This window comes from Schistocerca gregaria, chromosome 5 (genome assembly GCF_023897955.1).
Source record: "Schistocerca gregaria isolate iqSchGreg1 chromosome 5, iqSchGreg1.2, whole genome shotgun sequence".
NCBI lineage: Eukaryota > Metazoa > Arthropoda > Insecta > Orthoptera > Acrididae > Schistocerca > Schistocerca gregaria.
This window is the reverse complement of record NC_064924.1, coordinates 238182713-238206721: the sequence shown is the minus strand read 5'-3', so window position 1 is coordinate 238206721 and position 24009 is coordinate 238182713. Positions and strand designations below refer to the sequence as shown.

General features: G+C 39.2%; 1 protein-coding gene across 2 annotated transcripts in view; it reads right to left on the bottom strand.

The window, feature by feature from the left end:
- The window catches only part of LOC126272588 (meckelin), a 221861-nt gene that overhangs the window by 56461 nt on the left and 141391 nt on the right, over positions 1 to 24009 (bottom strand). Inside the window, exons 10-12 of one of the 2 annotated variants that reach the window (XM_049975513.1) lie at positions 22518 to 22658; positions 18281 to 18414; positions 7605 to 7785 (exon numbers count right to left, since the gene is read on the bottom strand). The exons of the other annotated variant lie outside the window; for it this stretch is intronic. Of the exons in view, the coding sequence (XP_049831470.1) occupies positions 7605 to 7785; positions 18281 to 18414; positions 22518 to 22658 (456 nt within the window). The remainder of the gene's footprint in view (positions 1 to 7604; positions 7786 to 18280; positions 18415 to 22517; positions 22659 to 24009) is intronic. 2 annotated transcript variants of the gene reach the window in all.

Below are 24009 nucleotides of genomic sequence, written 5' to 3'. Positions count from 1 at the left end.
GTAGCCATGTACGGAAGTGAAACATGGACAATAAATAGTTTGGACAAGAAGAGAATAGAAGCTTTCCTAATGTGGTGCTACAGAAGAATGCTGGGTAGATCACATAACTAATGAGGATGTATTGAATAGAATTGGGGAGAAGAGGAGTTTGTGGCACAACTTGACTAGAAGAAGGGACCGGTTGGTAGGACATGTTCTGAGGCAGAAAGAGATCACAAATTTAGCATTGTAGGGCAGCGTGGAGGGTAAAAATCGTAGAGGGAGGCCAAAAGTTGAATACACTAAGCAGATTCAGAAGGATGTAGGTTGCGGTAAGTACTGGGAGATGAATAAGCTTCCACAGGATAGAGTAGCATGGAGAGCTGCATCAAACCAGTCTCAGGACTGAAGTCCACAACAACAACAACTAATCTATGGGACCATTGGAGGGAAGGTGCAAAGGAAACAGGTTTCGGGTCTAGTAGATGAAGTGGTACTAATAAATTCACGCCCACGATGTGGAAAGGGCTTCTTACAAAGCTGACCAATCTTCCATTTCTACGATTGTAGTATGTAAGTGCAAATGTTTTCTAGAGGACCCGCTGCAATCGCTGTTGACGCCAGATACCATACCACCTGGACTACATTTAGAAAATAAAAAATGTGTGCCTCAACCCAGGATCAATCCCCCGACCTCCAGCATGCTAACCCAAAACTTTACACACTGCACCAACTGCACAGTACAACCAATATGTACTGAAAGAGGTAGTCACCATACATGTGGTTACAGTGTTGCCAGATTGTCACCCTTTAACATCCAGATGAAATTTTGAGAGAGACTTTTTTTTATCGCTGGCATGCGAGGTGTTGCGCTGCGAAGCCTGAGTGCACGAATTTCCCTTCACCCTGTATGTATGTATGTATGTATATTTTAAATAATATTTCCAAGTGTGGTGTCTATTGGGAACATAGGACTGGAAGAGTAATGGAGGACTCTGAAGGGTTAAAGAAAGTATTGAGAAGTGAGTGTACGGAGAGAGAGGTATTCGAATCTAGGGTACATAAAGGTGTATGCTAGGGCAATGGACTATGAAGCCTACTCAGGAAGGAGGAGGAGGGCGCACCCAGCATTGACTGGATGGAAAAGGGCAGGTAGGCAGACCCAAGAAAGGCTGACCTATACTGTGCGGGCAGGGGCACCAAGAAGGGGATTGACCTGTACAATAGTACATGAAGAATTTGTTTAAAGGGGCGTACCTACCAAAACGGAAGGAGGAAGTGCTTTCATGGTATCAACCCATATGTGAGGTATAGGTACAGTGCCTAAAGGAAAAGGGCAGTATCGTGACAAAAGTAACACATTTGTGGAGATTATTCTGGTAAGTTTAAATTCTCGTTTCCACTCACATTGTTATGTTTGTGTGAAGTTACAGGTATTCAAAAGAACACCTTTATTTACCCACAGATCCTCTAGATTGTAAAAAGTATTGAATAAATCCATACTTAGAAAAAGTAGCACACGAAGTAAGGGCAAACAACAGCATACACTTGGGTAATGCACACTTGGAATTTACGAATGGAAAGGGAACAGAAAGATTCTTGTCCTTACAAAGTTTACATTGATCAAAAGGTCCACAATTATAATGGTATTAACATGGAAAAGGAAAGAGAGCTATATATGAAGTGACATATGGCTAGAAAAATGTTATATAAATTGATGGAAAAGTAAAGTAATTTTATATGAATACAGTATTAATGTATATAATGAACATTTATAAAATATCGTGTGTTCGAGCTAAGGGGAGGGATATGCAGCGCCTCAAGTATTTCGGGGTAAATTCTAGAGACCCTCGTATGTCCACCGCCTCAAACATGCATTATTTTAGAGAGGAGTGTGGTAAAGTAGAACTGTGTCTACTGCACCACAATTGTGTGTGTGCAGGACAGACATGTATCAGACAGGTGATCGGTGCGCGCAGGTAGTCGTCGAGCCTGCCTAAGAAGTTACATGTCCAGCACAAGGAGTAACTGAGACGGTGTGACGTCTACATTATTGTGCGAACATTTGAATGTTGTTGAAAAAAAGAAAAGAGACAATTACTTATTCATTCTTTCTCTTACTTTCATAAGGTCCAGACAGTTGTCTTGTTAAACTTGGAGAGATTTGTAGACTTTATTTATGGAAAAGTGAATGACATAGTTTCTGATGGACCGGAAGGTGTCGAGCTTACGAAAAATGTTTTGGTTGTATGAAAACTGATATGTGTGATGAAAATACAGTGAGATTGAGTTCAAAGTATTCTCAAGTGGACAGAGTTATTTTAAAAGTATAGAAAATTCCTCCAAAGTAGCATCTTATCTTCGGAGAAGAAGTTGTGCAGAACATTGCAGCTGGCTATTCTGAAAAGAAGATCGGCGAAGCAATGCCAAGCAAGGTCGATAGCCAAGGGGAAGTATGAGTATTGCACACTAGTACCACACTGCCACCCTTAATCACCGGAAACTGCCAGAACCAGTTGGTACCGTTGGGCCTTCATGGCCTGTTCAAGCAGCATTTAGTTTAGTTCATTAATATAAAAATCTAATTTATTAACTACTGTGTCAGCGTGCTCAGGAAATATTTCAAAAATTGCTTCATCTAGATAACAAAAGAGAATACATTTTACTTTGTGTCCCAATGGTGTATGGAAGGAAAGTGCACTTGGAACCCCATATTAGGAGGGGCAAAAAAGTGAGCTTAATGAATAGCAAGTAACACTGTTTATTGAAATCAAACAATCGAAACTCCAGGTTGGAACAACATCAACAATATACGGAAAAGATAACGTGCTACTCACTGTAAGCTGCAGACAGACATAATGGAAAGACACTTACACATCAGCTTTCGGCCAAAACCTTCTTGAAAAAAGGAAACAAATACTCATTCATCCAGACAAGCAAGCTCACCTCACACACAAGTGACCGTCATCTCTGGCAGTTTCAACTGGAACATTGCTCCAAGTGAAATTGACTGTTATTTCCCTTGGGCACTGATGACCGCCCAGCAAAACCAAACATCATCATCATCATCATCACTGATATTTCCCTAATTTCCAGAGAAGTTTTAGCATTTTTCCCTCACAAATTTTGACAGGGTGTATACAGGGACAAGGAAAAAATATTCCTGGATTTTTCCCGGATTTCCTGGTTGAAAATACACTTTCTCCTGGGTGAACATACACTTTTCCCGTGTTAAGTGATAGTATAGTTTTCCTCGGCATTGTAAAACTTATCAGTCCTTTGAATGTTTATGGTTTTATATGCCGACGTAGAATTTTCCAGCACTTCGGGAAACGAAACTAAGGGGGAACAAAACACGTTTTGGAAAGATCTTCGATGTGCTGCAACATGTACGCTGCATATTTTCGTGTTATGAAGGTATAAATTCAAATTCCACCATACACTGCATGTCACTTTCCAAAGCATTGAAATCAAAATTGCGACGTGCTTTTGTACGCCAGTCATAGCTCATGTTACATGATCTCGCCAGCCGAAGACAGCATAGGACACGTGATGTAGTCAGCCGCGAAAACACATATAGGAAAAGTTAATGGTTTAAATTAATATACATAGTGTTGCTACAAGAAAAACACAGCTTTCACATATCATTGTCATCTCGTAGATTAATAAGCTGCAAGAGATGCTAAGCTTCCACATATAATGTTGATCGCTTTTGCGTGTGTTACTCTTTCAGATATATCACACAAATGTGCCAGCAAAAATTTTAATAACGACATAAATTTCTGATCTTTTGGGCTTGAAATTCTTCTAGATGGTTGTCCTCAAAGAGTTAATTTTTAATTGAGGGTCAAATGCTGTGTGAATTCAAAAATTCATCTTACATTCTCGCACATTGTTGATCTTGTGTAAAAGTAAATTTACTTTGAAAGTAACGCTTTTCAAACAACCATTCGTAATATTTTCTCGTGACCTGTTAGAAACTGATTCGTTTCAGCAGTTGCCAGAGAGCACCAGGTAACAGGCGCCACTGCTCATGCGCAGCTACGATGACGCAGGAAGATGGTATGTTCGTACGTGTAGAATATTAAAAGATTTTGCACTATGTAACAAAAGAAACAAGACATCAGAGGATACTTGAAGAGTATCGGAATTTCGTGAACCATACTAAATGCATAATTCGGCTTAAAGTTCACATTCGTATGTCCAGATTCGGATGTAAATTTTCTTGAGTAGCAGTACTGACTGTCACGTCACGCTCATCGGAGGTAATTTGTTGTTAGGAAGTATTGCTTAGTCTTCCTAGAGCCTCTGACACACTTTGCTGTTGGCAGACGCTTGTATGAGCACTATGTTTTGCTGTTGTATATGGCGCATTTCCTTGACGACTTAAGTATTATTTTCGTTTTTTTTTTCCCCCTTCTCGTGCATGTTTTGTTGCTGCAGTATTATTCCACAGAAGCGGGATAGAGTAATATCCTTTGTTGGAGTATTGATTCTTACCAGTCAAAATCACAAAAATTTAACTGAAAACTAAAACAAAATAGACTCCTGGAATTCTAAAAAATTCCCGGGTTTTTCCCGGTTTTCTCCCGGATGAAAAAATTCCCAGGTTTTTCCAGGATCTCCCGGGTCGTAGACACCCTGTTTGAGATCTCAAGAGTAAGTTAAAACGTAAGTTGACAATCTGTCTTCGCAGCTACAGTACAAGAAACAATAGTGCAAACAAAGAAATAAAAATAAAAAATATATACTTGCAAGCAGATGGTGTTTCCCGTGTGAGCAAAAGTCTTAAATACTAACATAAACACCTTTTGTAATGAACTGTTTTTAGATGAAGAAAGCAAGCCAAATGGTATATGTGTTTCATTAAGACCACTGACATTATTTTATTTCAATAAAACAAAACACATTTGGTGACAAAAATATGCATTTCCATGGAGTCGCAAGACAGATTTAAAATACTTTCACTGATTTGATAAATAACCTCAGAAATATGTAAGCCTCTTGAAAGAACTGTATATGGTGGGTAAGAATTGTATAAGCTGACACTGTAGATGATTGCCAATAAAATGTTGATTCTACTATGTTCATTATTGTCAGTTATTGCCCACTGTGTTAAATCTATTATTTTACAGATGTTTTGTGATTTTTCTTTCAGGGAAATATAAGAGTACATAGTTTAAAAAACGCCAGCAACTGATACAATTTTCTTCATCTTATCATCCATACTTTGTAAAGTATAAACCACTTTTGAAGTGCCAAAATGTACTAGAACAAATAAAAATGTCTATAAAATGGTACACTATACAACATACTTGAAGTGAGGCAATCACAATTCCTGAAATCAATCGCCCATGGCCTCTGGCCTGCTGGGGAGCACCACAGTCCTGGGTCCATGATAAAAATCTGCCACATTACACCACATGCCAAAAGACCCAGCCTGCTGGCAGATCGGTGAGACTAGATCTGACAGGCAAGGCCTGCACATTAGTGGGAACTGAATGGCTTCAGATCAGCACACCCAATCCATTACAAATACCTGCAGAAGTGACCTGCAGCTTTGCCCCGTCATGGAAATCCACTCATGTGGCCAGATATTCACGAGCCACAGGCAACATGTTGATGAAATGAGACCACGGTAATCAATGCATGCAACAGATAACTTGTGCAAATAGTCTGAGAATCAATAATACTAAGGATTGGTAGCAATTCATCATAAAGATGACTTCTGAGCCACAGACAGGCACTTAGAAAAGAAAATCACACACTCACAACTAAATTTTGAGTGACAGCTTTGGTCAGAAAATGAGAGGATACACACATTTACTCAAGCATTCACACAAGCACTTACACGCAACTCATGCACACATAACCACTGTCTCTGGTCATTGTATCTACAGTCTCTGAGAATCATACCCAAACAAATCGCTCCTCATGCCTTCCTGCCTCTTGGTGGCAGCTGCTAGAGTAGAGGCAAGAAATGGTGGTAGCACTGACTGCAAGCTGAGGGGGGGGGGGGGGGGGGGGTGATATGAAGGAGAAATGAGGTAGTGATGAAAAAGTAGAGAAGCAGCACACATACTCAGCTGCACCCAGCCAGTGATGATGCATGACACCTCAGTAAACAAACCATTTCATCTACTGAGACAAAAATGAGATTTTTCCAGTGATTTTTTCCCAAATTTTCCTTTTGTTTCCCTGACATATTTGAAATTCCCTGATATATCCCAATTTCCAGAACCTGTGGCAACCTGGCACTATCTAAGAAAATAGGAAGAAGTCACTACAATTGCATCCACATGTATTGCAAGAAATTGTTAAGATTTGTGTCCAGCAGATTTTGGCCCTCTCATGTATTGACAAAGGGCCCTCTCACGTATCGACAGAGAGGTCAAGAAGCCCAATGTTGCGAGGAACATGTGCACCTATCTAGAGAAAATGACAAGTGGAGAACTTTTGACATTCATCTAACAAATTTTCAATAAACAGTATAAGGAAAATAGATAATGCACTTTGGTTCAAGCTGCCAGAAATGGCAGTCAAGTGTGTGGGAAGGTGCTTGCTTCTGTGAATAAATATGTGTGTGCTTTCTTTTCTGGAGCATGTTTTGGTGAAAAGCTAATGTGTAAATGTCTTTTCATTGTGCCTGTTTGCAATTCAACATGTCATCTTTATGGTGAGTAGCAATATATCTTTTCCTTATACAGCTTATCAAAAATCAGGTGGGTGACTGGCAGAAGTTTTACACTTGTCATTTTCTCTATACAGGTGGAGCAGACATTGCTTGTAAAGCTGAGCTCCTTGTTCGAGACTGACTCACTTCTCCATTAGTAAGTAGAAGGGCTAAAATACAATGGACTTAAATCTTAAAAATTTCTTGCAATACCTGTTGATGTAACTGTACAGTCACTTCTACCTCTTTTTTTTTTTAGATAAAGATACCATCATATGACGGGTGTTTCCAGGAGGAGGACAAGGTGATTTTTTAAGTGGAGTGTGTCCTAATAAGCCAAAATGTATACTTTTACAACCAAGTTATCTGCCAAATCATACCTTGTTGGGGAAGGTGTGTCACATTGAAGAGTGGATATGCAGAAAGAAGGCTAACATAGTCGTCAAGTTTCTCAGTCACAGTTAGCTTTTTTCAAAGTGATAGTAAAAATTTTATGACTACCACATGTAATTTGTGTCAACTTTGTTTATAATGTATAACATGAAGGCAAGAAATAAAAATTGGTACAGCAGTCATCAAAATGAATATGGAAAAATGCCCAATAATCTGTTGTGAATCCCATCACATGAATTAACTCCACCCTCTATATATAATTCCCAAAATCTTAAACAGGTAAAGTACCAGGAACGGGAAAAAAAAGGTAAGGAAAACCCTTAAAGCAATGACAGTCTCAATACTTAATCTATTTTCTTCCACATTACAAATTAATTGCTAAAAGTTATTCAAAAATTGATTAATGATGACAGGTATGCTGGACAATAGTCTTTAGCAACATGTGAATCTTTTATAGATGACAGGAAGTGCAACATAAATTAGTGCTTTATGTGCAAATTCTTTACACACAGTGTGTGGATCAGTGTGGAAGTCAAGTAAGAAACCTTCTCCCACTTACAGGTGACACAGTAGACATTACTTTGTTGTAATATGCTCTTAGCTGAGGAGGTACAGTCATTTGAAAAGTTTGTTGGTCTGTTCCTGGTAGCAACCCTCGACGGCTACAGAGATCCTCCTCTTCCCGTTGCAGATGGTTAATCATACAATACATATCTGTATCAGCAAATCCATGTGGTGACCTGTAAGTTGGTACGCAACCAAAAGCAAGGTATATAGTAACTGCTCACTTCAATTTTCTCATCCATAAATAGCTGACAAATGTGTCTGAGAAGTTTGTACTCTTTATTGTGTTGTAAACAGAACTATGTCACTGGTTAGTAGATGGAATATCTAATAATTATAAGCCGAAGTGTGTTTTCTAATTAGATGGAACGCAAAACAGTGTGAAGTCCATATACTGCACAGAAATTACATTGATAAATCACTGCTGCTTGGGAAAAAGTTGGCACAATTTGATTACAAAATAAATTATTTTATGTTGTTAAATAATTTTAATTTTTGATGCTTCTTAAAATTACATTTGACACAAAAAACACTGCCTCTGAATAAGTGGTATAATACATATGATTTAGTAAATGTGCAACTAGCAATACAAAAACTGGTTGTAGCTGAAATTTGAACTGCCAACTGTGATACAGAAGAAACCAAACACATTAGAGGGTGCATCTTACTACTCACAAAATTAAAGAACACTTTTAAACATGAAATTGAAAAAAAAAAATAAATACCTTCTTAATACACATTATCAGGACATATTCTCAAAAGATACACAAATAAACTGTGCCACATCATTCCCAGAATTACAGGCCTAGAAAACACAGCTGATGTCATAAGATGAAGTTAAGTACACAATGACAGCAAGGAACAACTTAATGTAGCAATGTTTAGCATAACGTCTTCGTACCTTAGTGCAAGAAGCAACTGTGTGACAAAAGATTTTGGTTCAAATCTCACACACCACACAACTGTTTGTGATGATTTGTTTAATGTGTAAAAATCATGAAACTAATAGAATGCACAGTTCTTTTTCTTAAGAAGATATTTCCTGCCCTCAAACGCCATATCATACAGTTCTTTCTACCTCTATCATCAACCTCTGCGCCCGCGAGCGCACGCGCGCCCACGCACGCACACACACACACACACACACACACACACACACACACACAAAAAAACCACAACCACAACCTGTCCAACTACAAAGTGCTGGCAAACCGGGGATGGCAGTTTTGCAAGTAGAAGGCGTGAGAGATTGTGTCCAGTGGAATAGTGTGGGGAGCAAGGGAGCAGGAGAAAGGGTTCAGGAATGGTGGCTGACTTCTTGAAGGGTGGCAGCATGCAAGAGGGATATAAATGTATAAGAATGGGAGAGTTAATACTTGTAGGTTTGTAAATAATGGATGGCATGGTTGTTTCTGATGTATAGTGCACATATTCCAAGTGATTTCTTTCTGTATATTTAGTATCTACACTATGTTACTTCAGTTTCTCCAAACACAATACTATATCTAATAAAAGATTGAAAGTAATTTCTACACACTGGTTTTTGTGTCAGTGTCAGTAATGGTTGATAATATTTGCTTTGCAAATGCAAAACTGCCCAGTTTGTTGTTATCAGTATTCAATGTGTGCCTGCCAACTCAAATTTTTATCTTAATTTAATCCTAAGGATTTAACTGAGTCAATTTCTTCTCTGTCTTGGTTGTTGTGAATAAACTGGACTGTTTTGGTTTTGAATTGCATCAAGTGACTCCAAATATAGTAATCACATGCTAGGGCAATTGTCCTGTAAGCAATCTCTTTTGAAGATTGGTTCATTTTGAGGACATCAGAAAACACATTCAAAGTCTGTCACCTTCTCCACCTAAAACTGAGCCTATGTCATTATTCCAATTCATGTCCCCACAAATTCTTCCTACCAGGTATTTGCATGAATTGACTGATACAAATTGTGACTCATAGAATTGTAGTTGTAGGATATGACAAATTTGCATTTTGTGAAGTGCACAATTTTAAATTTCTGAGCATTTAAAGCAAGTTGCCACTCTTTGAACCACTTTAAAATCTTATCAAGGTCAGACTGAATCTTTGTGCAGCTTTTCCAGATATTGCTTCATTATGGATAAGTGCATCATCTCACAAAGTTGGAGGTTACTACTAAAATTCAATGCCAGATCATTAATGTACAATATGAACAGAAAGGTACCCAACATACTGCCACGAGGTATGCCTGATGTTACTTCTGTATCTGACTCTCCATCAAAGATAACATGCTGCAATTTCCCTATCCAGAACTCCTCAAGACAATCAGATATTTCATTTGAAACCCCGTCCAATTACAGTATTAATCTCCACCAACCCTGATTACTCTTGTCCATATTAATTTGCTATTGGATTCATTTGGGTCCTCACTAGATGCAATGTTTCTGTCTATTACTGTAAACTGACCTCCCACAGGTTCTAATCAACTCCTGTGGTACACATTCTATGTGTCATTACAGTTTCCCTATTCTCCGCTTTTGATTTCAATAACTTTCAACTGCAAGACAGCCGTATAAGAAAGATGTGAGTTCTGGGACTTTGCTATGAACACCCCAGCAGTTAACAACTAACATTTTAAGCTTTTCGTTCTGCACATCTGATATCCATTCTTTTGCAATATTACTCTACCCAATTCTGGTATATCTACTGGGAGGTCTTGAAGATTCCACAAAACTAAGAAAATAACCATATGCATTACAGTCATACTCTGTCACTCAAGTGATCATTTCTGTTGTATACTGCATTTATTCAAGGTAACTTTACAAGTCACCACTGTGTTCCATAATGTTGTGTACCCTGAGAAACCTACAGATGAACTCTACTCTGGTCCAGACCAAAGAATCTTGATAAATTATTGAGATAATGATGTAAATCGACAACTGTGTCAACCTCAAAAATGAACTAGCTGTTTTCAGTACCAGTCCTCAGAAGGAACCAAGAACTGTCTCAAACCCAGGTGACAGACATCTTTGGTGCCAATATGAGTATGATTTGCAGTTGACTGCATTCAAGGATCCCCCACTTCTCCCCCAGCCACTGCTGTGTGGCAGTTTTGTGCCATACAAGGGTTCTCTATTGTCCACATCTGAAACAGATTTAACCCGTCAGTACACACAGGTGGTCTGTCAGACCAAGGAGAATATTTTCACATTAATGCAATGTCTGAAGGTTGTTTCCAAGAAGCTATCTTCTCAGTACCTTTAAGTGAGTGTAATAGGAGTCGTTTGGTATGGTGTATCTGGTATTTCAACAATAACACTTCCAGTTAGCTCACAACAAAGAGGTCAAGGGTCTCACAGGCCAGCCGCATGCACTGGTGTCAGTTTATTGTTAGCTCCGCCAAGGTTATTCACACGCGCGCATATTTGCTGTATCTGCTTAGTTTAATGGTACAACAGATTTTTTCGTGTTTGTACCTTATTTTAGTGTGTTTTAAGTGTTGTAACTGCATCATGGCTTATTCTTACGAGGCATAGGAGGAGAGAATTAGGAACTTGATTGAAGAAGTAATGGCTGAAAGTGACGTTGGTGATTCTGAAGACGGAGAAACCGACTTTGAAGAAATCCAGGACCCAGAGTGGAAAAGTGATTCCGGCACTGAACAAAAAACGTGGAGTGACGAATCAGAAGATAGTGATTGTGGTGCTGACAGGATGTGTTTGTCGGTAAAGACGGAACAGTATGGAACTCACGTGCTCCGCCAAAGAACTCCCACACAAGTTGTCATAACATCATAACTCATTTAACAGGTGTGAAAGGTGCTGCAAAAAGTGCTACAATTCCTCTACAGTGCTGGGAACTGTTTTTTGATGGAAACATTATACACATACTCGTTGACTGCACTAACAGGTACATTCAAAGTATCCATGGAAACTTTTCAAGGGAAAGAGATGCACAACAAACTAATAAAGCTGAAATAAAGGCCTTATTGGGATTATTGTACTACACTGGTGTAATGCATGCCCATCGACTATTCTACAGGATTTGTGGTGAACAGATGGCACAGGAGTTGAAATATTTCATCTCACAATATATTTCATCTCCTTCGATGCCTCAGATTCGATGACAAAGAAACGAAAATGGAAAGGGAGAAAACAGATCACATGGTGGTGATAAGACAGGTGTTCAGTCTAATTGTTGAAAACTTTCAGAAGGCTTATGCACTTTCTGAATAAGTGACAGTTGATGAAAAACTAGAAGCATTCCATGGAAGATGCAGATTCTGACAGTGCATGGCAAATAATCCAAACAAATGTGGAGTAAAGATTTTTGCAGCAGTGGATGCCAGAATTTTTTACACATTCAACATGGAGGTGTATGTTGAGCAACAGCCTGAAGGCAGACAGGACAACAGACCAGTTGAACTTGTTCAGAGACTTTGACAACCTATACAGGCCACAACATAACTTGCAACAATTATTTTACAAGTTACAAACATGCAAACACATTGATTAAGGATTATACAACCATTGTTGGTACCCTGAGGAAGAACAAGAGACAAGTCCCAAGGGGATTTATTAACACTAAAAACTGACAAGAAAAGTCATCTATGTTTGGGTTACAGAAAAATTGCACCTTAGTCTCTTATGTGCCGAAACGAAATAGAGCAGTATTACTACTGTCAACGCTGCACCACAATGGAAATATTGACGAAAATACAGGGAATGATTAAAAAAAAAACAGAAATTATCACTTTCTACAACCTTACTAATGATGGAGTTGACGTTGTAGAGAGAATGAGTGCAACATATTGTAGCTAGAAACACAAGAAGATGGCCAATGGTTGTTTTTTTATAGCATCATGAACACAGCTGCGATAAATGCTGCTATTATTTTCAACTCAAACGAGAAAGAACAACTGAGAAGAAGAGAATTTTTGAGGCAGCTCTCTTTTGCGCTTCTGCATGTTCATCTTCAGCAAAGAGTATGTCAAAAATATTGCCAAGGAAGATAACTGAGAGAATTGGAGAGCTTTGCAGTGTGAAAATTTCTGAAGTGGAATCAACTGCGACTTCACGAGGACGGTGTGTGGACTGCAAAAAAAAAGATATATTTGTAAGAACTGCAAGAAATACATTTGCCTTGAACATTCTGTTACTGTGTGCCAAGACTGTATCGACAAACTATCTGATTGAATACACGCATTATTTTGATAACAGCTAAATTTTATGTATCTCTATTTGTGTAAATATTTTTGACCAAAATATTAAATTTATCCCTTAAAAGTATTTACTAAACTAATTTTTAATGATATTATTTTATTTAATAACGGTTCCCTCCATAATATACATCTAAATGCAAATTCAGAAAGATAGAAACTGCAAAGGTCTGTGAGAGCAGCTGCATGTACTGCCGTCCTGTTTCCAGGTGCGTGCACCGCCGGGTTAATATCTTATTATGCTTATATCAGTTTTGAGGCAGACACCATAGTGGTGTCTGAGTTGGAGGTATCTGAGCTGGAGCCTTTGGATTACATACACACAAGGCACCAGCACCAAGTAAACCAAGCATGCTGTCTAGCAAGTAGGTCTTAGCCAAGTACGGACTCGGGCAAGTGGTTTTAAAGTCCCATGTAGCTTGCCAAGCCATCACTTGCTCTCTGTACATGAGTCCTTCAATCACATACCATTGCAATTCTAGTATAACAACTTGGCATTTTCATTTTGGATTACACTCACAGACTTCTGTCTTGGTACTAGGGAATTGTTTCTGGTTTTTGGGTATCTTACCAGTCATCTACTTGCTCGCTGGAGGTCTTCCAGCTGTGGTACTTTGTGCCTGATGGTTTCACTACTTCAGCATGTGACTTCAACAAGTTTTTTTCTCTTTGCAAGTCACCAGATGCAAGTGTTTCTATTGTGACTGACAGATAAGTAGAAGGCAGATGGGTTAACAACAGAAGACAGCCCTGCCACACAGACACTGGCATAATTCATAGCAGCAATTTTGAAGTCAGTTGATAGTTGCCAATGCTGCTTCCAGCTGTTTATAAGCAGCAAACAACTCCTTTATCACAATCTCGCAATGACAACAATCACTAGTCACATTGATTCACGAACCTAGCTCATACAAAGACACAGAAGACCAATTAAGTCCCAAACTAGGCTGTATTTATGTCAAAACTGAACCAATTGCAATTAAAGATAAAACTGGGAATATAATCTTTCTCTTCTAGTAGATTAAATTATGTCTTGTGCTAAGACAGTGTCCTACTCTAGCAGAGTTACCCACTTGGCTTAGGGGTGTATAATGATGATGTTCATTGCAACAGTCTTGCATCATGTGATGTCTACCCAATATACAACATCTTTATATGCCTTTTTTCCTAAGACTGAGATTGAGATTGTTTCTGAGAGAACCCACAAATGTTACACATGGGGTTGAAAGACATATTTAATGCTGTGTCTACTAAGGTTACTTCCAGATCTTGAAGAAATTACTACTGAAGTATGGCAAGAATATTGTGATAATGGAGTCCTCTGTTTCTTCATTTTGTTCCCTGGACTGGAGTAACTTTGATGAAAATCATGCTGAATTTGTTTCTTTGAATAAATGTTCTGTCGTAAAAATCTCCTCAGATGTAGAAGTTCACCCAATGCACTATCAGGATTGGGAACAATATGTGCTCTCCAAACCAGCATGTGCAATGGACCATCACAAAGTTGCAGGGGGTGAAAACTTGGAGGCTGAATAGGTTGGTGGTACATGTTATGCCCTAGTATTCCACTAGCTTTCCTTTCTACCAAAATGTAGAGGAAGGGAAGAGCCACATCCTTTTCTACCTCCATCACAAACTGAATATTTGGATGGAGTGAATTCAATTGTTGAATGTTTTCCAAAAAACTAGATGATACACTCTTTTTCAGGATGAAAAAAAAAACACCTTGACTGACTAGAGACAGGACATTAATATTCACAGGAGACATACATTAGTATGTTCTGCAGAAATCATTAACATTTGAACCATATAGGCCAGCATGTTCAAAGTCAACATCAATCTACATCTACATCTACATCTACATCTACATCCATACTCCGCAAGCCACCTGACGGTGTGTGGCGGAGGGTGAATGAGATGTCAATCTTCTCAAGGGGTGGTCTGAGTAGTGCAGTCTGACTCATCTCTTCATGTTCTTTGGCCTCCTGTGAACTATTCTGCGCAACACCATCTACCGGTAAAATGTGCTTGCAGCTCTTGTTGTCACTATAAACCAAAGGTAGAGGATCAGTGTGACTTGAGCAGACATGTTGGTGCCTCGCAAGCATATGCACGAACTGTACCATCAACTCAGTTAGTTTGAAAGAAGGTGCATTATTGGCATGAGAGAATGTGATGCATCCATCCAGGAAATTGCTGCTTGTGTGGGACAAAGTGTTTCATCAGAGCAATGGATGTTCGCAGAATAGTTCACAGGAGGCCAAAGAACATGAAGAGATGGGTCAGATTGCACCACTCAGATCGCCCATTGAGAAGATTGACATCTCATTCAAATGGCATTGCAGGATAGATCTGTTTCCTCCTCAGCTCTGGCACAACAGTGAAACAGTGTAAAACATACACTATCAGGGCTGACAGTCCATCATTCTTTATTAGAGCACAGGTTACGTGCATGTTGTCCACTTCTCCACCTTCCTTTGATGAATGTGCAGAAATGTGCTAGATGTCAATGGTGTGCAAAATGATGTCACTGGGAACAGGAATAACATCAGATATCGTTTTCAGATGAATCCAGGTTCTATTTGTTTCAAAATGATGGCTGCATTTTGATTAGCCACAGACATGTTTCAAAATGATGGCTGCATTTTAATTAGCCACAGACATGAGGGACTGCTTCGCACAAGATACAATGTCAACTCAAGGCCTTATGGTGAGGGGTGCTATTGGGTACAATCACAAATCACAGTTGGTGAATGTCCAGAGCACTGCAATAAACATGAACTACATGAATGACAGTCTGTGACCTGTAGCCATACCCTTTCTGCACAACACCCCAGATGCCATTTCTGCAGGGCAAGTAATTCTGGTAGGAGCTAGATAACAGGGTGGGATGCTGCAATTGAAGTTAAGCATGATATATTCAGCAGCATGTTGTGTCACTGTGTGGTCAAATGAATCAATAAATAGTCAGCAGAATGTAGTTTTGTGTGTGTGTGTGTGTGTGTGAGAGAGAGAGAGAGAGAGAGAGGGGGGGGGGGGGAGGCAGGAAGATAGTTGGTTGGTTACATGTTCTGTAGATCATTTGAATGATCCTTTTATTGAAATAATGGGGAATTAGTCAATTTACATGATACATATCTATCATTAATGAAAACATTACTTTTTAGACCTACTCAGGCCATTACATTTAAAAACTAGTTTTTTTTAAAGGTTACCAATTTCTAAATAGAAATTTGTAAATGGTATACAAGGAGTTGTCCAAGAAAAATGATTTTAGGTTAGATTTACAACTTGCTTTGTTACCTGTTACACATTTTATGACATTGGGCAAATGATCAAACATTTTTGTTGCTGCATATTGATCTCCTTTCTGAACCACTCATAACTTTAATAATGGATAATAATGGTAATTTTTCCTTCTAGTGTTGTAGGTATGGATATCATGGTCCTTCTCAAATTGTGATGGATTATTTACAATGCATTTCATTACTGAATATATGCAATGAGTTGGTGCAGTTAAAAAACCTAACTCCTTGAAGAGAGATCAACATGATGATCACAAGTGAATACCACAGATTACTATTACTGCTCGCTTTTGTGCAATTAGTACTTTCTAAGTGATCAGTTAATCCTGAAAATTATTCCTTTAGGTGACAGTGAGGGGAAATGTGCAAAATATAACAGGAGGTTGATTTGTTTGTTTCCATGACTAGGAACCACACAAAGATCAGATGCAGCTGAACTGAATTGATTGGGAAGCGCAGTAATGTGCTGAAACTGTGTATATCAGGACTTTACCTAAACACAGTTTTAGGTCTTAGTTTTAGTTAGTTTCATGTGCCATGTGTATAAATATGGACATCACCAACCAAATGTCCTCAATCAATGCCATCTGACAAAACATCCACATTGTAGTCTCCACAAACAATGACTTCTCATTTAAATCTGAATACAATTATTAAAATGATATCTAATGTAATAGATAGATAAAAAAATCTACTCTCCGATGACAGCAGGGGAACACACACACAAAGGGATTCAGCTTTTAAAAGCTTTTGGAGCCAGTGGCGGCTTCTTATTCTGGCAGAAAATTTGAAGGGGAAGGAGAAAAGTCCTCCACAACCATCCGGTAAATCTCCCCTGACCTGGGATTCTGGGTGACTTTTCTTAACAGTACCCATTTTCCTAAACCACTCCAGTCCTTTTCCTTCACCCCTCTTCTTTCCCCTTCAACTCTTCTACCAGAAGAAGGAGCCACTGGCTCCGAAAGCATGTAAAAGTTAAATCCTTTTGTGTGTGTGTTCCCCTTCCACTGCTTGGTGAGTAGATGTTTTATTTATTCATTTACATTATTCTATCAATAATTGATAATTTCTGTTGTTATCTAATATAATAGGATAGATAAAAAATCTACTCACCAAGCGCCCACAGGGGTACATTTATTGAAAGGCATAGAACTTTGACAGCTTTCGGAGTCAGTGGCTCCTTTGTCTGGCAGAAGAGGTGAGGTTTAGGAAATGTGGAGAGTTCAAAAAGTTGCCTAGAGCCCTGAGCCAGGATAGATTGACCAGACGAGATGAAAAGGAAAGACTGATTGTTGGGAACTGCACTGGAAGAGGTTTGAAAACCTGAGAGATAAAAGTGGGAGACAGGGCAATATAAAATACAGAAATTACTGTCAAAACATCATGCACAATTTAATAAGAGCAGAAAGTTAAGCACGTTGTATGTGTTAATGCTCTTAGCTTATTGCTCTTTTTAACTTATGCATGATGTTTTGGCAGTAATCTTTGCATTGCGCACCCTTTCTTCTGCCTTTCAGCTCTCACATTTTCTAATCTTATCCAGTGCAGTCCCCAGCAATCAGACTTTCCTTCCTCTCTATCCAGAAGGTCTCCCCTGACACAGGGCTCTCAGCGACTTTTCCAACCGCTCCTGCTGCCACTTGATGAGTAGATTTTTTTTATGTATCCGATCACACCCCACTTTCAAAAATTGATTATTTTCATTAAAATGGTATTTGGCAGTTTAAGATATTTGCTACTGTCAGTATTTTTTAGCATCTACATTTCTTGGTCCATTTCCATATTACAGCATTTAATAACCAGTAAAGCCTGTGAATCAACTGCATTTTTGTATATGTAGCCACCTGTCTTTCTCTATTTTGCTTCAAATGTGTTTAAAGATTTTTTGAGGCACAAATTAGGATAGTGTTTGAAATCCGGACAGATTCCTTTAATACAATAATTGTAATCAGTTTGTTCATTTTACTTTGAATCCCCACACTGAACATTTCAATTGCTAAAAAACAGTAGAAAATGAAGGTAGATGGACAATGACTTTGGAATTTTGGTCTCATCTGTATCGACCCAGCAAATTCTCATCAAGACATATTTTCCAGATGTGTATACTACCTGTGACCCACAATTTACACAATAATATTACTTCAGATGATAATGACAATATAATACTACCTTCCATGCACATAGAAGCCATAATTCTCTGAAGCAAGAATGAAGACACTTATGTTAGCCATAGAACAGAGATCCACAAATTCTTGTATTGCATTCTTGATGTATCTTTCATAGATTGTTGTGGCAAATAACCACTGTAAAAAAGGGTTAATATTTGTTAATCAATCACAAAAATATTCCAAATTATATTATCACATAAAATATTTCCATTTAATATACAAAATGTAAATGCCAGTGACATCATATTATAATTGCAGGTCACAAAAGACAGAATGGTAATGAAAGTTCTACTGTGTCTGACTCTCTTCAAATATTGCAACAGATGCATTTTAGCTGTTGTTGTTATTGTTATTAATATTATTTACACACAGTGTAGGGGTGTCACACAGTGTCATTATGAAACCAAATACCTGGTGCAACACCACTGTCAACCACTGTGATGCTGCTACCCACAGGGTGCTTGTAATCAAGGACACCCCCTGCAAGACCTTGGCAGAATTTGACTTATAAGCCAGCACAGGACGGATCTAAGACAGGTGTAACATGATCTGCGGAGTGATAGTGAATGCGTTTTCAGATTGACTAAGGTGTTTACCATGCGGACTCAGGTTGTCATAGCCAGAGCTTTGGTACGGCATAAACCATAATTTCCTTTAGAATTCAGTCTTAACGTAGAATGCATTGTTTCGTAGGAGCAACCTATATATGTCACGCGTTCTTGACAGTGTGTGTACATCATCTTTCACAAATGTGGCAACAACTTATGACCCATGTCACATGCAAGTCAGACCTTGAACATTTCTGTAATTATGAAGTGTTTGGATTTTCAACCATGAAACACAACTACTAACACAAACCCCACATATCAGGAGTTAATGACAGCTATATTACAGGTGCAGTGTAAGCTCAACAAATGCACAGAAATTACTCCCACACCACCTGCATTTACAGATTTTCCATCATTTAATAAACAACGTGAAGAGTGGGATGCTTCTGATAATTGCAGTTATAGTTCTTTGGCTTGTCTCGTTTCTAACTCAGAAAGCCAAAAGTCCATGTTCTTGTCATGAAATCCTAAGTTGTGTCACCTAATATAGAAAATGGTCTCATTAACTAATCTGGAAGATCTTGAGTTGTCTACAATATTTGCTTTATCACAGAAACATTTTTTGACAAGAAAAATATGTTACTGCAACAAGGTTAGAATTTTGGCAATGAAAACAGGGCCTGAACCAATATATGCAGAGTGGACCACCAATCTACATGAATTAAGTAAGAATTGCAGTTTCAAATATTTGTACAGGCACAAGCCTTGCAAAACTAATCTACTTTCTTAAGTTAGGAGCACAAGCTAAAGTGAAAACTTACCATATGCTGACCATGGATGAAATCTTTGCAAAATTCAACCATGGCACTTTATTTGACATAATTGGCCTCCTAGATGCATATTTTCTAATCCCCTTGAATGCAGTTTCAAAAGATTACCTAGTACTACATATCAACAACATTATTAAAAGAATAGATGGCTACTCACCTCCTGTCACAGACAGGAAGAAACTGTAATACACTTCAGTTTTCAGCCAAAAGGCCTCCTAAAGAACAAAATACACATTTACACAAGCATGCATGACCACTGTCTCTGTCTGCTGAGCTTGGACTAAAATATGGCATATGGCCCTACCGTTATAACTGATTACCTTTCAGAATCTCTTTAGCCACTGCCAAATACTAACATTTCATGGATCAATTATTACAAGGTATTCCCACCTATGGCACAGCCCTGACAATATTTTGATCACAGGTACAGCTCAACAGGATCACCTACAACACTTCAAGCCTTTGTTCCGAAGACCAGCAAGTGTTCTTTCATGAAAGCTTTCTTGACATATTTATAGATTAAACTCTTGGCAAATGAACTGTGACCAATGGATTATGTGGTGTCTATTGATAAATGTGGCACCTCATGAATAAAATATACATACAAGTGTTTCTGGGTAAGATCAACCATTATGTTTGATTCACTGCAAACCTAACAGAATCCTCCCATCCACTGAACCAATTACGATGCCAGGGCACAGGTTTCAAATGATCACCATGCTGTCAACAAGCTTTCCACGTTTTAAAAGATTGCATTAAGTGGGGACCATGTTCAACAACATGCAGCTCTTGTTTGCCTCTGATAGTAGTAACAAACTGCTACATTCCCCACAGTATTGGTACACTCCTGTCCCTTAAATAGGCAGACTGCACTGACTGTCCTAGTGTGTATTCTTCAAGACCTTATTTGCACCTCAGCAATGCTATTGTTCAATGGTGTGGAGGACTCTTGCTATCATCTATGCACTTCAGAAGTTTAAAAATTCCTTTATGAACATAAATTATGTCTTGTCATGTGTCATCACACATTGCTCATCATCATTCGCCCTAAGCACTGCTTACCAGATTGAACCATCCATTGCCTCCAGTGCTGGATGCTGTTCTTGTTTAACTTCCAATATTATATCCACTATCAAGCAGCAACATTACACATAAATGATAATGTGCTGTCCTGATGCCTCATAGGACCTGACCCATGTTTGACCAATCTGAACTGATGTGTTTCCAACTTAATTCAGATCTGGATGACTTCTCTTAACATCATGCAACGTAACTGCTGCCACCAGTAAGAACCTCATATCGCATTGCATCACTTAATTTGTGCAACATGGGTGACTAGACCCTGCTCCCAGGCCTGAAGTTCATCTCTATGGACCACTGCGGCATGTACTACACTACACTAAAACTATGAGGTTTGATTTGGGTCTCGGATGAGGAGCACACCCACATCCTGATTCCTTCCTCTTGTCAGTCATAAGTGTTGCACTTCCTGCACATTGCCCATTCGAGCATGATCCAGATGAAAAGTTTGCTGGGGCAACATATATTCTGGCCAGATACTGACTCTGACATGTGGGCCTGGTCCACCAATGTTCTGCCACTCACACCCATCAAGTTGCACCTCCCCAGCTACTCCTGGACCAGCACTGTGGGGCAGATTTTGCTGGTCTTTTCCGGGCTTCATGTGATTAGTCATAATTAATCCCTTTTCTGACTTCCCTTCCACATGACTCAATTTACTACTGAAGCTACTATCAAGGACTCGAAAAAAATTATTGCCCTTGAAGGCAATCCAAGCAATTTAGTTTCTGTTAACAGAATGGCATTTACCTCCAATGACTTTGAATGGTTATGTACCTGTTATGGGATTGAACCCCTGTGCACTACACCTTTTCGCATGCTTCAATAGGACCTAACATCCTCTGCAGTTTGCTAGCAACTTACAGGGCCACACTGTCCACGGGCTGCATTCTAGTGGAGTGGCTGCATGACTGGCATGACCTTCTTGGATATGCTGCAACCACTGTCAGTGCACACCACAACCGAGGCCTCCCTCTTCCAGGTGGGCACCCAGGTGTAAGGCTCTCAAGTCTCGCACCATTCAACATGGGTCCATGGGATGACCTCTGTGCACTGCAAGTCATGATGTATATTGTGGCTCCTATCCATGCACTTCTGTGATGCCATTGAAATTAACTTTGCCTACGCAAATTCTGGTCAGCAACCACCTATTCCTCTGAGCTTGGTGGACCAACCAGTTCCATGGTGTCTCATGCATCTACCACCAACCCTCCCCTCCTGTCTCGGCATTCCTTAGCAACACCCATGGACACTGACCCATCGCCTTTCCCAGTTCTTCCAGATGATGCATTCTCCCCCACCCGTTGCTACTTGGGGCAGATGGGCTGTAGTAATGCCACCCAACATCAGTACGGGAACCAAATACCTGATGCACGATTACAACAAACACTTTGGTGCCACTAACCAGATGATGCCAGAATCCAGAGTACACACTGGCACAGGCCTGGTTTGAGTCAGTTGCAATGGGACTTGTGGAGTGAGCAGCAAGTGTGCTAATGGCTTTGCTACAGTGTTTATACAGTAGACTCTGTGATAATCAGAATTTGAATGGGGTGGCCCATATTTCACTTTGGAATTGGGATATAAGATAGTGTCCTCTGTTTCTGAGGTGGGCCCTGTATATATCTCTTCTGATGAATAAACCAAGAGGAGAGCCTCCAGTAGTAATGTGTGTAGATCACCTTTTACGAAACACAAGATAATTAGCAGTTCTTTGTTGTATCAGTATTTCTACATCTTATTTCTTACAGTTTCATCATCATCAAATAATATTACATACCTGCAACACATAAATCACCAAGTAGACTGTCACTCCTATAGCAAATCGAAACATAACACATGGTGGATTTCCCATTGTCGATTCTAATATGCTTGAATGCAAGTTTGGGTTACTCAGAGCCCAGTTCTCCAGACCAATTACCTGCTTAGAAAAATAAATGAACTAATAGGAACCACTTAAACATAAACAAAAAACAATTTTTCCTAAGTAAGTTGACAGTTATAGTATTTTTAGTTTACTAATATAGTCTAGCCACATTTTTCACGATGGTAGCACAATGTGGCCTTCGACACCCACATATGATGCAAATTCACAGACACCAGTGATGATTATTATACCAAGAAGCACATTTGGATCACTCAGAGCCCCATTCTCCAAGACCAATTACCTGCATAGAAAAATAGATAAACTGTTGAGGATCATTGCACATAAAGAATAAAAACATAATTTTCCATTAAAAAAAGGTCAGTATCTTCAGGTTAGAAAGATACTATTGCCATATTTTTCAAGATGTTAGCATAACGTGATCCTTAATGCAATGTGTGATACAAATTCAAGAACATTTTTGAAAATTATTACTCAAAAAGAGACTGGGAAGATTGAATAAAAGCTTGAATAATATGCTGAACAGTGTACTGGCAGTAAATCGCTCGATTTTCTGAGAGATTCAACAGGCCTCTCTCTTGTGTGACAAAACAGATCAGAATTTCACCAGGCTCAGTTGTTGAAGAGTTGTTAAACTAAGTACAAAAGTGAAAGCGAGCACCACAGTGCTTTGCCCGCATGTGACCAATCTTTAATGAGGCCAAACGACTGGTCTGTGGGAAATTTGTTCTAACAGATTTGCTTTTGCTTGCTTTCACCATGCTGGACAACAACAAGTAGCAACTTGGAATGATTTAACAAAACTGTAACAAAGTCAGAGTTGCACAGATGGTTGTCTTTAATAACTGATGACTAGTTTTGGACATTTTCAGTCCATTTTCTATCAAATCATCCACGTCATACAACAACTCTGAATTACATGTGAATGCTGGTCCCAAAGCATTTGCACACGTGTTTGCGCATGTGTGTCTGCATATGGGATTGGGGGGAGATGCTGAATGCATGTGGGATTGGGGGGGATGCTGATTGTAGATTGCAGCACAGCACAGTCGCACATGCGCGCCTACAGCCTACAGATACACACAAATAATGTGGCCAGCATTCAACATAATAGATGTTATTGTACAACTTAAGTGGCTGATTTGAAAGAAAATGGACTAAAAAGGTCTGAAGTTAGTCATCCGCGCATGCGCGCGCGCGCACACACACACACACACACACACACACACACACACACACACACACACACAGAGAGAGAGAGAGAGAGAGAGAGAGAGAGAGAGAGAGAGAGAGAGAGAGAGAGAGAACTCACTGTGAAGCAGTCTTTAAAATGATGAATGCTTCACAGCTGTGCCATCTGGATCCTTCCCACCAACACCATCTTTTC